Source organism: Brienomyrus brachyistius, chromosome 3 (genome assembly GCF_023856365.1).
Source record: "Brienomyrus brachyistius isolate T26 chromosome 3, BBRACH_0.4, whole genome shotgun sequence".
In the NCBI taxonomy this organism is placed as follows: domain Eukaryota; kingdom Metazoa; phylum Chordata; class Actinopteri; order Osteoglossiformes; family Mormyridae; genus Brienomyrus; species Brienomyrus brachyistius.
This window is the reverse complement of record NC_064535.1, coordinates 11,719,950-11,732,636: the sequence shown is the minus strand read 5'-3', so window position 1 is coordinate 11,732,636 and position 12,687 is coordinate 11,719,950. Positions and strand designations below refer to the sequence as shown.

Genomic DNA, 12,687 nt, shown 5'->3' with positions numbered 1-12,687 from the left:
GCTTTGTAATGAAATAATATAGACCTGCTGTAAGATTTCTTGCGTGAGCGTGAGAGTCTGAAAGTGTGAGTGACACACCAGATGCGTGGCAGTTGGCAATCAAGTACTGTAAATATAGTTTTGCAGGCATTGCAGTTTCTTGTTTTACTGGGTATTTACAAAGATTGATTACTTGATTAAGCAAATAATAGCTTGTTAATTTACATAAGTTGTGTTTTTCATGTGTCCCTCAGGCCACTGCAGTAACAAGTGTATCTTTTCATAAAATCCTGCTTTATACGTTATAACATGACCTTACAGCTCAAGTCACACCACCATGACTTATCTTAGAACTGCCTAAACCAGGGGTAGCCAATCTCATCCGCAAAGGGCCGGTGTGTGTGCAGGTTTTTGGGGTAACCTTTAGGTCAGCTGTTCAAACCCAGGTGTGAGGACTCTTCAGCCAATCAGTCCTCTAATTAGTGACCTAATTAGGGAGTTGCAGTGAAAACCAGCATACACACCGGCCCTTTACGGATAAGATTGGCTACCCCCTGACCGAAAACCTTAATCTATATCACACTGTTTCAAAATAAAAGTCTGCAAACTCATGTTACAGCAATAATAGCAGAGAGTAGCGGATACACTTCTTGATGTGTACTTGTATCCTGGTGGGAAACATGTCAATGGGTTGAATGTGTGTCTCGATGCTCTTGCTGCCATTAATCATCCACTGAAGAGGCCTAAAGGAGCAGGACCCTCATCAGGAAAGAGGCTGGCCCCTGACACACCTCACCACCTCCTGAGAGTGTCATTAATCTGTATGAGCGAACCTCAGCAACCTGTAAGGGTGCCATTAAGCAGGCTGTAGAGGTGGGTCACAGCACATGTCAGACTCTGGTACAGTATGTTCTGTTCATCTCAGTGTTACTTTAAAAAGAGTAAGGATTGCAAACCATATTAAATATATTAGCAATGGCGCAGCAGAAAGTTTTATATTGCGGGGGACATAATTTAATAATTTAAAAACAAAGGCCTATTTATTGGGCTGGAGGGGATGAATGAATCCAATTTAAATATTGGGGGGTACACGTCCCCCCTCTTCCTATGCCCCAGTATATAAGTGCTGAATAACAATGCAAAACAGTCACAAAAAAATATATTCTCAGCAAGGATGGAAAATGTCTTTCAATAAAACGTTTAAAATATGAGACAGTCGGAACTTTGCCATATTCCTGGAAATGTAATAGAAAGCCCTGGAAAATTCAGTAAGAAAATTCATGAGATGAGCTAGAGACTGCTGATGGAATAGAAACTGGTGAGTTGAAAAAACATTAAAAAAAATGTATTGCATTTTTGGCTGCATAACTCCAATGACAAAAGCTTCGGACCCATAATTGTCATATATGACACTTTGGACTGAAATAATTTATGAGAAGCAAAGGTACTCAATGGAACTCAATGGAATTTCAATTCCCACAAACAAACAACACTACTCTATACATAATGCAAATACGAATGCAATTTTTTTTCTGTGAATTATGCAGCCTAGGAGAACAACAAATTGCTCAATAAATTACAAATTTCCTGCCTAAATGATACCAGTTGTCGCAGACTAAATAAATCATACACATTTACCTTCAAAATCAGTACTACTAAAGCCTCATAGCATCTACTGGCCGTATCTTCCTTCCTTCTCTCTTCAGCATACATCCCATAATTTTCAGCAAAGAACATTTCATACAATCGCCAATATATCCAATCTGACCAATCAGAATTCATCAAAAGTCCAACAAACAACACAGAATGCAGTTCTTTTATAGTGTAATAGATATAACAGCATTTTAAGAAATGAATGCAAAGCTTTCATTCAGAAGAGGCTGTTGGTGGAATGCACTGGGAATTTTGGGCAGGGATACTTTGGAGGGCCATTTATTCTCTAGATGCATGTGCTTTACAAGTCATTAGATTACTAATAAACTTAGAATCACAAATCTTCTCTGTGTACAGTGAGACTCCACAAGGATGTCCACTCTGTTCCAAAGCTTTCGAATATTTATTAAACCTCTTGCCCCAGCCATTTGTCAAAATGACACCCCTTTCTTTAAAGTGCTGTAATCAATACCCTCAGTTCAATGAAGATGACATGTTTTTACATGACCCACCAACCGATTATAGACAGTATTCATACTAATAAGCTGACTTTTTGTCTTTTTCATTATTTCATAAACTAAGCACCAGAACATGGGAGAGACAGGTGGAACGTTATTGTATATATGTATATAAAAATAATGCTTCAAGATACCATTGTTTGTATTTGGTAAATCAATTAAAAATCTGCATTACCTTCATAATGCAGTATAAGAGTTAGCATAAGAATGAAGGATGCTTTGTACTGCATTATGAAGATATCTATAGTACATTATAGATGAGAGCTTCATAGAGCATTCATAATGCATAACAAATATGGCTATAATGTGTTGTGCCTTTTTATAAACATTTATAGCCATGCTTTTAATGCGGGGTGGCATGGTGGTGCAGTGGTTAGCACTATTGCCTCACACCTCTGGGACCTGGGTTCGAGTCTCCGCCTGGGTTACATGTGTGTGGAGTTTGTATGTTCTTCCCATGTCGTCATGGGGTTTTCTCCGAGTACTCCGGTTTCCCCTCACAGTCCAAAAACGTGCTGAGGCTAATTGGAGTTGCTAAATTGCCTGTAGGTGTGAATATGTGTGTGAATGGTGTGTGAGTGTGCCCTGCGATGGGCTGGCCCCCCATCCTGGGTTGTTCCCTGCCTCGTGCCCATTGCTTCCGGGATATGGATTATGGATATGGATAATGATTTGGAAAATAATAGATCTACTAAAGAAACAGAGTGGATGTTATGTATGGAGAATTCTTTGTCAATGGCCTACAATTCTTTTGCAAAACAGTAAAACATCTAAAATGTGCTTTACTAATTCTGTTGGAGAAAAATATGTTTAAATACATGAAACAACTTTTCCCATCAGAATCAATGTCTTCACATTTGCTACACATCAGAATGTTTGTATCCTACAATGGCCTTTAGTTTTCTCCAGTGATCACAATTATAAATAAAACAAGCAAGTCTAAAAACTTTGCAAAACTGTGCAAACCATGGATTACGAGAAAATAGTTTCTACTATTTCTATGCTAGTTAGGAATGGGGGGGAAAAAACCTAGAAAATGGCAAGAAAAAAAGAGAAAAATGGCTATTAAACTACACACATGAAAATTGTGTAATTTATGGCAAAAATTTCCCCAAAAACAAATTGCACAAGATTGTATAGACATGCACACCCCCAGCATTCCTACTATGCTGCTAGATTCATTAAAGCAGTGTTTCTCAACCTGGGCTTTGAAGACCAAAAGACAGCACCCCCCCCCCCCCGAGGACCGGGAGGAGAAACACTACATTAAACTGCCCATCAATTCAAAAGTGCATGCAAGAAGTCACTAACAGATTGACTCTGCAGCCCTTCCGCTCCCCCCCCCCCCCCCCACATTGAAACCCCAAATGAAATCTTTAATGTTCAGCTGTCACTGTAAAAGCCATCTTCATAAGTAGTTACTGTTATCCAGTACAGGTCATAATGTCCCTATTTCAGGAAACATAGGACACAAGGTCATGAAAATAAGTATGATAAACTTTCACACTTGTCTCATTACAGTTAAAAATTTACTTTTTAGATCATCAGGCGACCTTGTACTAAATGAGCAGCTATAAGATGGATAAATGGAATCTGGTTTATATTATGCTGGAAAATATTTCATGAAATGCAATGCTACAGTGGGGTGGCACAGTGGTTAGCAATCATGCCTCTGGGACCAGGGGTTGCGTTTCTGCCCTAACTCCATGTGTCTGCAGTTTGCATGTCTCCTCTTTGTTGTTGGGAGGGTTTCCAAATTGGAAAGTAGGAGCTGCCAGATTAATTGTGTGCTTGTTTCTGGGATAGACTCTGGATTTCTGTGACCCTGCATAGGACGAGTGGGTATAGAAATTGGATAGTAGAACGTGAAAATATTTATATATCATGTAATATTTTTTAAATAATATACGTGTGCCATGCCATGGGTAGGTGGTCCATTCAATGTACTTCAGCCTTATGCCCTTTGATGCCTAGGATAGACTCCAAGCCCCAGTGTGACCTTGGTGAGGAAAAGTGGTTGCAGGATGAATGGATGGATGGATTATCTTAAAGATCCCTTGGATCGCATGAGATTTTTCTGTTCAGTCTCTCAAAAAAGATTTACTGAAAAATATTTTAGAAAAAGGTTTGCTTAGTTGCCCCTTTAGTGGAAGCATCTTAAAAACAGGTCTGTGTTCCAGTTTTGTCTATGTTAACTGCTTTGCTGAAGGGGGATGCTGAGGGCTCCGCCCACAACCTGGAACCAGCAGGTTTCCACTCTTAAGTACCGTGCAAATGACTTTTGCTTATTATTATTATTATATAGTACAAACAATAATACTATTGTTGTGTTATCTACAATATAAAGTGCTATACAGGACATTGTTGTCTGTGCACTAGTGTGGATCAAGTACAGAAGCATTTTTAATTCCATATCTGTCCCAGTAAACAGAGATGCTTCACAGCTTCTGCTATGGCAATTGTTTTCCACAGCATTAATATTCAAACTGTAATCCTCTTGATACATTTCAAATGAACAGCAATTTCCACTTGGAATGAAAAGCTTTTTATAGAAGGAGAATTAGATTATAGACTGCTGAATTCTTTATGTTACAGGTTAGCTAGTGTAATTTATAATGGTCAGAACGCATGAATGTTAGTAATGCCATATATTCTGTTTATAATTTAATTCATAGCGAATGATGTATTCTGAAGCCTGCTTGTTCTGCTGTTTACTTTTTAATGTGGAAATCTTATAAAATGAATACTCCTTGTTTCACAGTTTATTTCTTTGTTTAATCTTGCTTTCATAAAAACAGGTGTGCTCGCAGCAAATATGTATTCAGTCAGTCATAGACAGAGCAATATACACAATCAGGTGGTAATTCCAGCTAATTTTTAGTTAGTTGAAAGCCATTTTGAAGAAGATGGAATATTTTCTCCCCTTAAAAGAAATTTTCTAGTATACAAAGATGTATTCTTTTTTGGTCAACAATTCCTTTGATCACGTATTAAATCTTTGCATGGTCAAACACCGGATACTCAGACCCCAAACAATGTTATGTATGCAATACCTTCAAGGATGCATGTTGTTGGTTTTTCATTTGCTGTATCTATTTTCATTTGTGTAATTGTTATGAGAGTTAGTTATGAGAGTTAGTTATGAGAGTTAGCTATGAGAGTTAGCTATGAGAGTTAACTATGAGAGTTAGCTATGAGAGTTAGTTATGAGAGTTAGCTATGAGAGTTAGCTATGAGAGTCCTCTAGGCCTGTGTTTCAAGTCACCAAAAAATGTGCTTTTACACTTATCCTGCCCGACTAGAACAATTACTGTCCACCCAAGCCATCTTGTCAGCAACCTGTAGAGTGGCCTCACTCCCGGCTTTTTGCTACGTCTTCACGCCTAAGAACATGGCCATTTCCTAAAGTCTCCCATCAGCCCTGCCAGAACCAAAGTGAAGGATTCCTGATTAATACCTTTATTGTACCGCCCACCAGCAGTTTATCCACTAAGTACTGGCATAAACAAAGCTTATAGTGGTTCCCACTCCTCTCCTTGGTACCACCAGCATTCTGTATATTTCTTCTGTTCCACTATCAGATAGTTGATTGAACTGACGTTGAAAGTCATTATCAGTTAAATTGTATGTCCTGTATGAGAAATTTAAGAAATATATGCACTACATGGAACATCTGATAACCCACTTGTCAAATAGCAATTGGTTTACAGTTGTACCTTGAACAGTTTCAGTCATCCTTGATTCCTCATAAAATCAGTATAAGCAGCGTATTACAGCCATCCCCATAAATTCAGAAATCTTTTTAGCATGATCGTGAAAAACGTTGCCCCTGAGACCCTGTGCTGAGTTTTGCTTAGTAACTTTCCAAACTTAGCAATTTTCTGCTCGTTACATTTTCATTTCCTTTCAGCATGCTTCCGGCGTTAGTGCATCACAGCATGTCCAACATTTCTAGGATTAGAACTTGATAACATTTCAGGCTGGTCCGTCTGTAAACCTGATCACATTATCAGTCTTTTTACACCTTGCTGGAAAATTTTTTCCATGTTAATTTTTGCAGAAGGGAATTTAATATATTATTTATAATTTGTCTTCCTGTAGCTTCCTCTGTCCGTTTGCAGTCTGATCCTATCTCCTTTCAGCCTTGCATGGAGAAATTATACCTTTTTGCCTTCCTGTCCAACACTGTAATAGTTTTCTATGATGACTGAATCTCTACCTCACAGAATTCGTTTATTCTCTATGCAGGGCTCTCAGCCCACTGGCCCTCTGAGATAATCTCCGGCTCAATGTCACCTCCTTTGCTTTAAATGAGCTCCATCCCATCATTGTCGCTGCACGCCTATCAGATGTAGGAAATGCACTATCCAGTCTGCACTCACCCAAACTGACAAGATTCCCAGAGTTCACCTCCTTTGATAAGACCAGGGGACATTCCTAAAACATTATTTTTTTTTCTCTCCTTTTGTTAACCTAGATTTCATTCTGAAAGAAATTTATTGTCAGGGCAGCCGATATCCCCAGTCATAAAAACGAAATTCCTCGATTTACTGTCTTGTGTCCGCATTAAGTAAATAAATAATTAAATCAATGTGATAAATTGTTTTTAAACATTGACGTCCTTCGGTCCGATCATCCTGAGCTACAGCCCCGAGCATTTTTAAGCCTAGCCGCGACTATTACCGTACTGAAAACGGTGCGATTTAAGGGGGTTCTAGCAGATCAACACACAGACTGTGTAACAGAGCGGAACTTGACTCGGAACGCTCGACGGACGGGGGAGTAATCAAGGTACACAGTGCACAAAAAAGTCGTATGCAGATGAAAAGCTCCGGTTTAAAAAAACTATCTAGCCTTCTTGGCTATTATAAGAAGAAAACTCAAGGTAAATCATTGAACGTGGGTATTCTTTTTCGTTCAAATAGGCTTGTATTAGGCACTTTCATATCGAAGTTGTATTAGGCCATGTATTAGGCACTTTCATATCGAAGTTCTGGAACCCGGTTCCAGGTTACAAGTTACTGGGTTGTCTTGACCGGGAACTTTTATAACGTTGATAACTTAAAGCCACTCTCAAACCGCACAACATAACTGGGACCTTTATGCAAAATAAGATTAAACTTTACACATGATTAGAAACTATACAACCTTTTCAAAACAATGGTTACCTCATGTTTATGTTAGTTGTCAAAATGGGACGCAGCCTTTTATTTATATTTTATTCATACGACGCGTGACATGTTTATATTTCATTATTAAATCTGACCAGCAGATCGAACTTTTGGTTTCACAGAATAAAAAAAAGGATTTTAACATTATTCCGATAATAGGCGATGACAAGTTTCCCCGCCGCACCTGCGTTATTAGGCAAAAGGGTATTGGTTATCGATGGAATTGTCCCATGCGGAAATATCATTGAGATGCAAAAATTATTCAATTTGCTCAGTTTTTGCTCCGCTAAATATATCTATTTTCTCCTCCACTTCCGAGCAACTTCCAAGTTTTAGCAGCGGTGCTTGCGATCGAGCCATCAACAAGGTATCTGTAAGCGCCTCCACAAGGTTCGAGTCCGGACGAAAAGTGCCGAGTCTGGAGTAGGTACTTAAAAATGGGTTAGGAATCCCTTCCGGGAGGAACTACAGTCGGGCCTGTGGTGTGAACGCGACAAATGTTTATGGATCCTTAAGAAGGTTCTAGTTTCTGAAATGAGTTCCTACAGCGTGAAAGTGCCCTTTGACATGACTATAAGAAGCAGTATTGCCAAAGCACACTTGGGGAATTAAACACACAGGCCTACATATATGCTATATAAGAAAGAAGAAAAAAAATGTCACGGATGTAGTCTTAATATCTATGTAAATTTGTGTTGTCCAGAATCCACAAACAGCACAGCCAGTGCAGGCACTGGTGGAAAATATAAAGGAGCTGCTGCAGTTGGCTGAGCCAGGATCCACTGGAGAAAATGGTGTGTGTGTGTGTGAAAGAGAGAGAGAGAGAAAGAAACTTGAAAGAGATGAATATATGATCATATATCCAGCTATCCATTTTCTGCACTCCCTTGTTCTATTCTGGGTTGTGGTGTCCGGAGCCTATTCCGGAGGCTAAAGGCGCAAGGCAGGGAATAACCCAGGATGGGATCATCATTTAGATCTTGTGAAATGGGATATCATCTGCCATTTTAAATATTATAATCTAATAATGTAGCATAGAATTTGTGTCTTCGTGGTGCTAAAGGCGAGATGTGCGGAACTATATTTTCATGAAATGAAAATCAGATGACAAATTATATTAATGATATTTCATAGGCAGTGGCTAAATGCCTCAGTTTCCTTGATCATTATATGCATGTTACTTATATGTCTCATGAAAAACAAAAAGACAAGCACCAGGCAAACATGATTTAGCTTCTGGTCTTTTCAATAGCTAGAAACGTCCCTGGTTTTAGATATATAACAAATGAACCTTTATTCGATGAATAATTCCTTTTACTCATGATGGTGGCACTGTCTTGCAGAACCTCAGAAAGGACTATTGTAAGTGGTCTGCATTTATATAGCGCTTTTCTACTCCTACAAGCACTCCAAGCGCTTTACATTTCATGCCTCACATTCACCCATTCATACACACACACATTCATACACCAGTGTCGGAGGCTGCCATGCAAGGCGTCAACCTGCATACCAGGAGCAATTTGGGGTTCTGTGTTTTGGTCAAGGAGACTTTGATGGGATCATGAGGAACCGGGGCTCGAACCTGCAACCCTCCGGTTGCCAGACAGTAGCACTACCTCCTGCATCACCATCTTCCCATTGTGTTTTTTACATGCCTATTAAGACTTTCAGTGACAAATTCTGCACTGTGAAGATTCCTGAAGATTCCCCTTCCATCAAGACAGAAATTCTTCACCCGAGGATAAATGCTCTTCTAGAATGGCTATGATTCCATTACTGTTTTACCGTTACCAAAGCCCACAGTATTCTTTCCCCTTTATAAAGGCTCTGTATGAGGTCTCATATATACTCCTCCTGTTGCTCAGAACAGGGTGAGCAATGACTTTGCAATACTTTCTGCATTTTCCCTCTACTTTGCTCAGAAAAGTATTTTCAGCTGTACTAAGGGGTTCATTGGCTCCGGCCTGAAACTGTGATGGTCTCTGTAAAGTTCTGAGCAGAAGGTACTTGTATAGCTTTCCATTAGCTTTTAAATTTTAGGCATTTTTCTATAAATTTTTTAACTGTTTTTAATGCTATATATTTGTTATACGTAAGTTATGATGGAAATGCTCTATACACGGGAGAGCATCCTTTACAGATTGTTATTATTTTGTTGTCATGCCTTGCGTAACAATGCATCGATGAAACATTTTAGGTATTTGCAGAGCAAACTTTCTGCTCTGTATATTTGTAAAGTTTCTATGACCACTGCACCCGATAGGAACTTCAGTATAATAGAAACCATCTGATACATTTTATTTTCATGCTAATTGCAGTGCTGGAGTTTCTAGTTTCTTTTCTGGCATTTTTAACTTTGGAGGATGGATGTTAACAAATGACTCATAACCACTAACAAAAAAAAAAAAACATTTTAAGCATAAACATAGTAACCTATGTTAATCATATACCTCAAAATCATGCCAATCTAATAAAAGTAATAACCATAGCTATAAGCATATTTTCAGGCATTTATATTCATTTGTGACAAAACATCTGATGATTCTGAAAGCCTCAGTTAAATTTAATTGTATGTTGTCCAGGTACCCATAGCATTAGGGAATAATGGTACATCATAAAATTCAGATAATTGCTTATCAAATGAGTTGACCCAGGCAGGAAAATGTGTCCTGTGTCATTATGAAAATGCCAGATGCTTTTACTGCTGGGATCAGGCTATTCAGCTGTTACCATGTGTGCACGTGTCTATCTGTTGAAAACGCGATAGAAGAAGATTTGTTAGATCATGCAATTCAGAAGCGCAGTGTCTATCATTCCTGCATCAGTGGATCTGAACATGGACATTGCCAGATGTTGAGCAATTTGTGCACAGTGATCCAGGATCCCCAGTGGCCATTTTGTCTGATACAGGAAGTTCTCAGTTTTCTAGATGCCCTTCTTTTGTGTCATAGTCAGGGGCTCAGCAAAACGATGGAGAACAATGGCTTTGTTACTGCATGCTTCTGTACATTCTTATCTTTTGTTCGATGTACAAAAATATAATCATGAAATAGCATTGGGAGGGAAAATTATGGCAATAAAAACCATTGTATGTTTGAGGGGTGACCAGGTAAGGCACTCAGCTTAATGTGCAAAGTTAATTACAGACATTATCATTAAAATGTGAAACGTATTATTTATGGCTGTGCCATTATTTTCTATGGTGTATTTTTTAGTTACCAAATTGTGTTCACTTTGAAGTATTTCTGAAATCCATTCACAGTGGAAGCTAAATTATAGTTATTAATGTTTGAAATCTTCTTTATTTCATGAAGGGGAACAAAGACCAGGAGATAAACTGTCTGCAGCGCAGCTCCCAAAAAGTGTCCCAGTATGCCTGTCAGAGGAGAACAACGATCATCAACTGCAACAAAACATTCACGGTAAGAGGTGTATCTTTTTCGATGCGTGGCCAAATGGCGACTTCTTTAGCGAACACGGGAATACTGATCTGAATGACTTACCTCGCGCACTATCACGCGCACAGGACGCTGATGCCTGACCAAAGACATTAACCTACAAATTAGTGGGCATCTGGGAGGATGTTGTGTTGAAGGGACAACAGCGGAGCGGCCAATAAGAGCTGGCAGAAGGGAGCCTCAAAGGCAATTAGACAGTATATTTGTGAAGTTCTGCACAAACAATGATGGATCTCAACCAACGGCATATGGGACTGAGGGAGTAAGAGGAGGACATTCTGAATATTTAGACAGAAGACAGAACAGCTTCAGTAGCTGGGCCTTTTCTGAATATTAAAATGTAACTATATATAAACACAGCAACACAGGAGTTAAGAACAAGTTAAAATCTGGATATATACCTTTATATATGTATTATTTTCCACAATCACATTTTGTTATGAATAATAAATATTAGGAGATATACCTATACTCCTCCGGTAAAGGAACATCTGTCCATCCATCCATTTTCTACACCTGCTGATCCAGTACAGGGTCATAGATGGGGGTCTCTAGGGAAGCACGAGGCATGGAGAAGGGACTCCTCTGAAGAGGATGCCAGTCCATCATGGGATACATGCAAACCCACACAAAATGAGACATTTCAGAGACACATAACTGCATGTTGTTTGTATTGTGGGATAGTGCATGCAGGAAACACACAAAACAAGATCAAATTATATATAAAAAAAATTGGGATTCTCACATTGAGTGCTTTGTTAATTTACAATTTACATACTACTATGAATACCAATACCAACAGTTTATGTTTATGGTACTTGGCCACTTTCCATTCAAAACGTAAATATTTTGCTGAATTAAGCTCCGGGAATTATTATGGCTAGTTGAAAGTGTTGGGCTTTATGGGCAAGCAGTAATTTAGTATTGATGGATATTTGGGTCAGACTTTTGTCAGAATGTGAAGGACTAAAATTGTATTTATAATTGCATTCATATTATCAAGGACCCCTGGGAGGATCTGTTCCTTATTGCAGTGGGTACAGTGTGTTTTTTTGCATTACTTTTATCTTTCTGATATGAAGTTATCAAGTTTTTCATGGCTGTCAAGTCAATGCATGTTCCTTAACTCACACAATTTCTGAAAAACAAAAAACTACTACTTTTAAAACAGAAAACGTAACAAATTCTAATAGTATGTAAATATTATATATATATATACATATATACATATATCACATCACTTACGAAGGCTGGGGGCTCAAGGCTGGGCTGTAAACTGAATAGGATGCCAGACCCCCACAGGGCAAACATGAATGGGAGCAACAGTGAATGAGTGCTGCAGTAAAGGACAAGACCATGAAATGCTATGAGAATACGATGCACCATGAGATACAGGGCAATACAGGAATTTTTGTCACCCCAAGGTGCTTCACAAGGCTAAGTAACATTCATTATAGAAAGAAAGAAAGAAAGTGAGAAAGAAAGGAAAGAAAAAGATAGGAAAGAAAGAAAGAAGGTGAGAAAGAAAAAGAAATAAAGAAAGAAATAGAAAGAAAGAAGGCAAGAAAGAAAGGAAAGAAAAAGATAGGAAAGAAAGAAAGAAGGTGAGAAAGAAAAAGAAATAAAGAAAGAAATAGAAAGAAAGAAGGCAAGAAAGAAAAAGAAATAAAGAAAGAAATAGAAAGAAAGAAGGCAAGTAAGAAGGCGAGAAAGAAAGGAAAGAAAAAGATAGGAAAGAAAGAAAGAAGGTGAGAAAGAAAAAGAAATAAAGAAAAATAAACAAATAAAGAAAAAGAAAGAAAGAAAGAAAGAAAGAAAGAAAGAAAGAAAGAAAGAAAGAAAAAGAAAGGACAACCTTGTGAGGCAACATCCTATACAATATGTGATATAATCTCATTATGATGTTTC

The 12,687-nt window shown here is 38.4% G+C and overlaps 1 protein-coding gene across 2 annotated transcripts in view; it reads left to right on the top strand.

Annotated features, from left to right (window-relative positions):
• dntt (deoxynucleotidyltransferase, terminal) overlaps positions 1-12,687 on the top strand; it is an 84,574-nt gene that overhangs the window by 13,664 nt on the left and 58,223 nt on the right. For both annotated transcript variants that reach the window (XM_049009789.1, XM_049009788.1), the window contains exon 3: positions 10,636-10,743. In XM_049009789.1, coding sequence (XP_048865746.1) covers positions 10,636-10,743 — 108 coding nt within the window. The remainder of the gene's footprint in view (positions 1-10,635; positions 10,744-12,687) is intronic.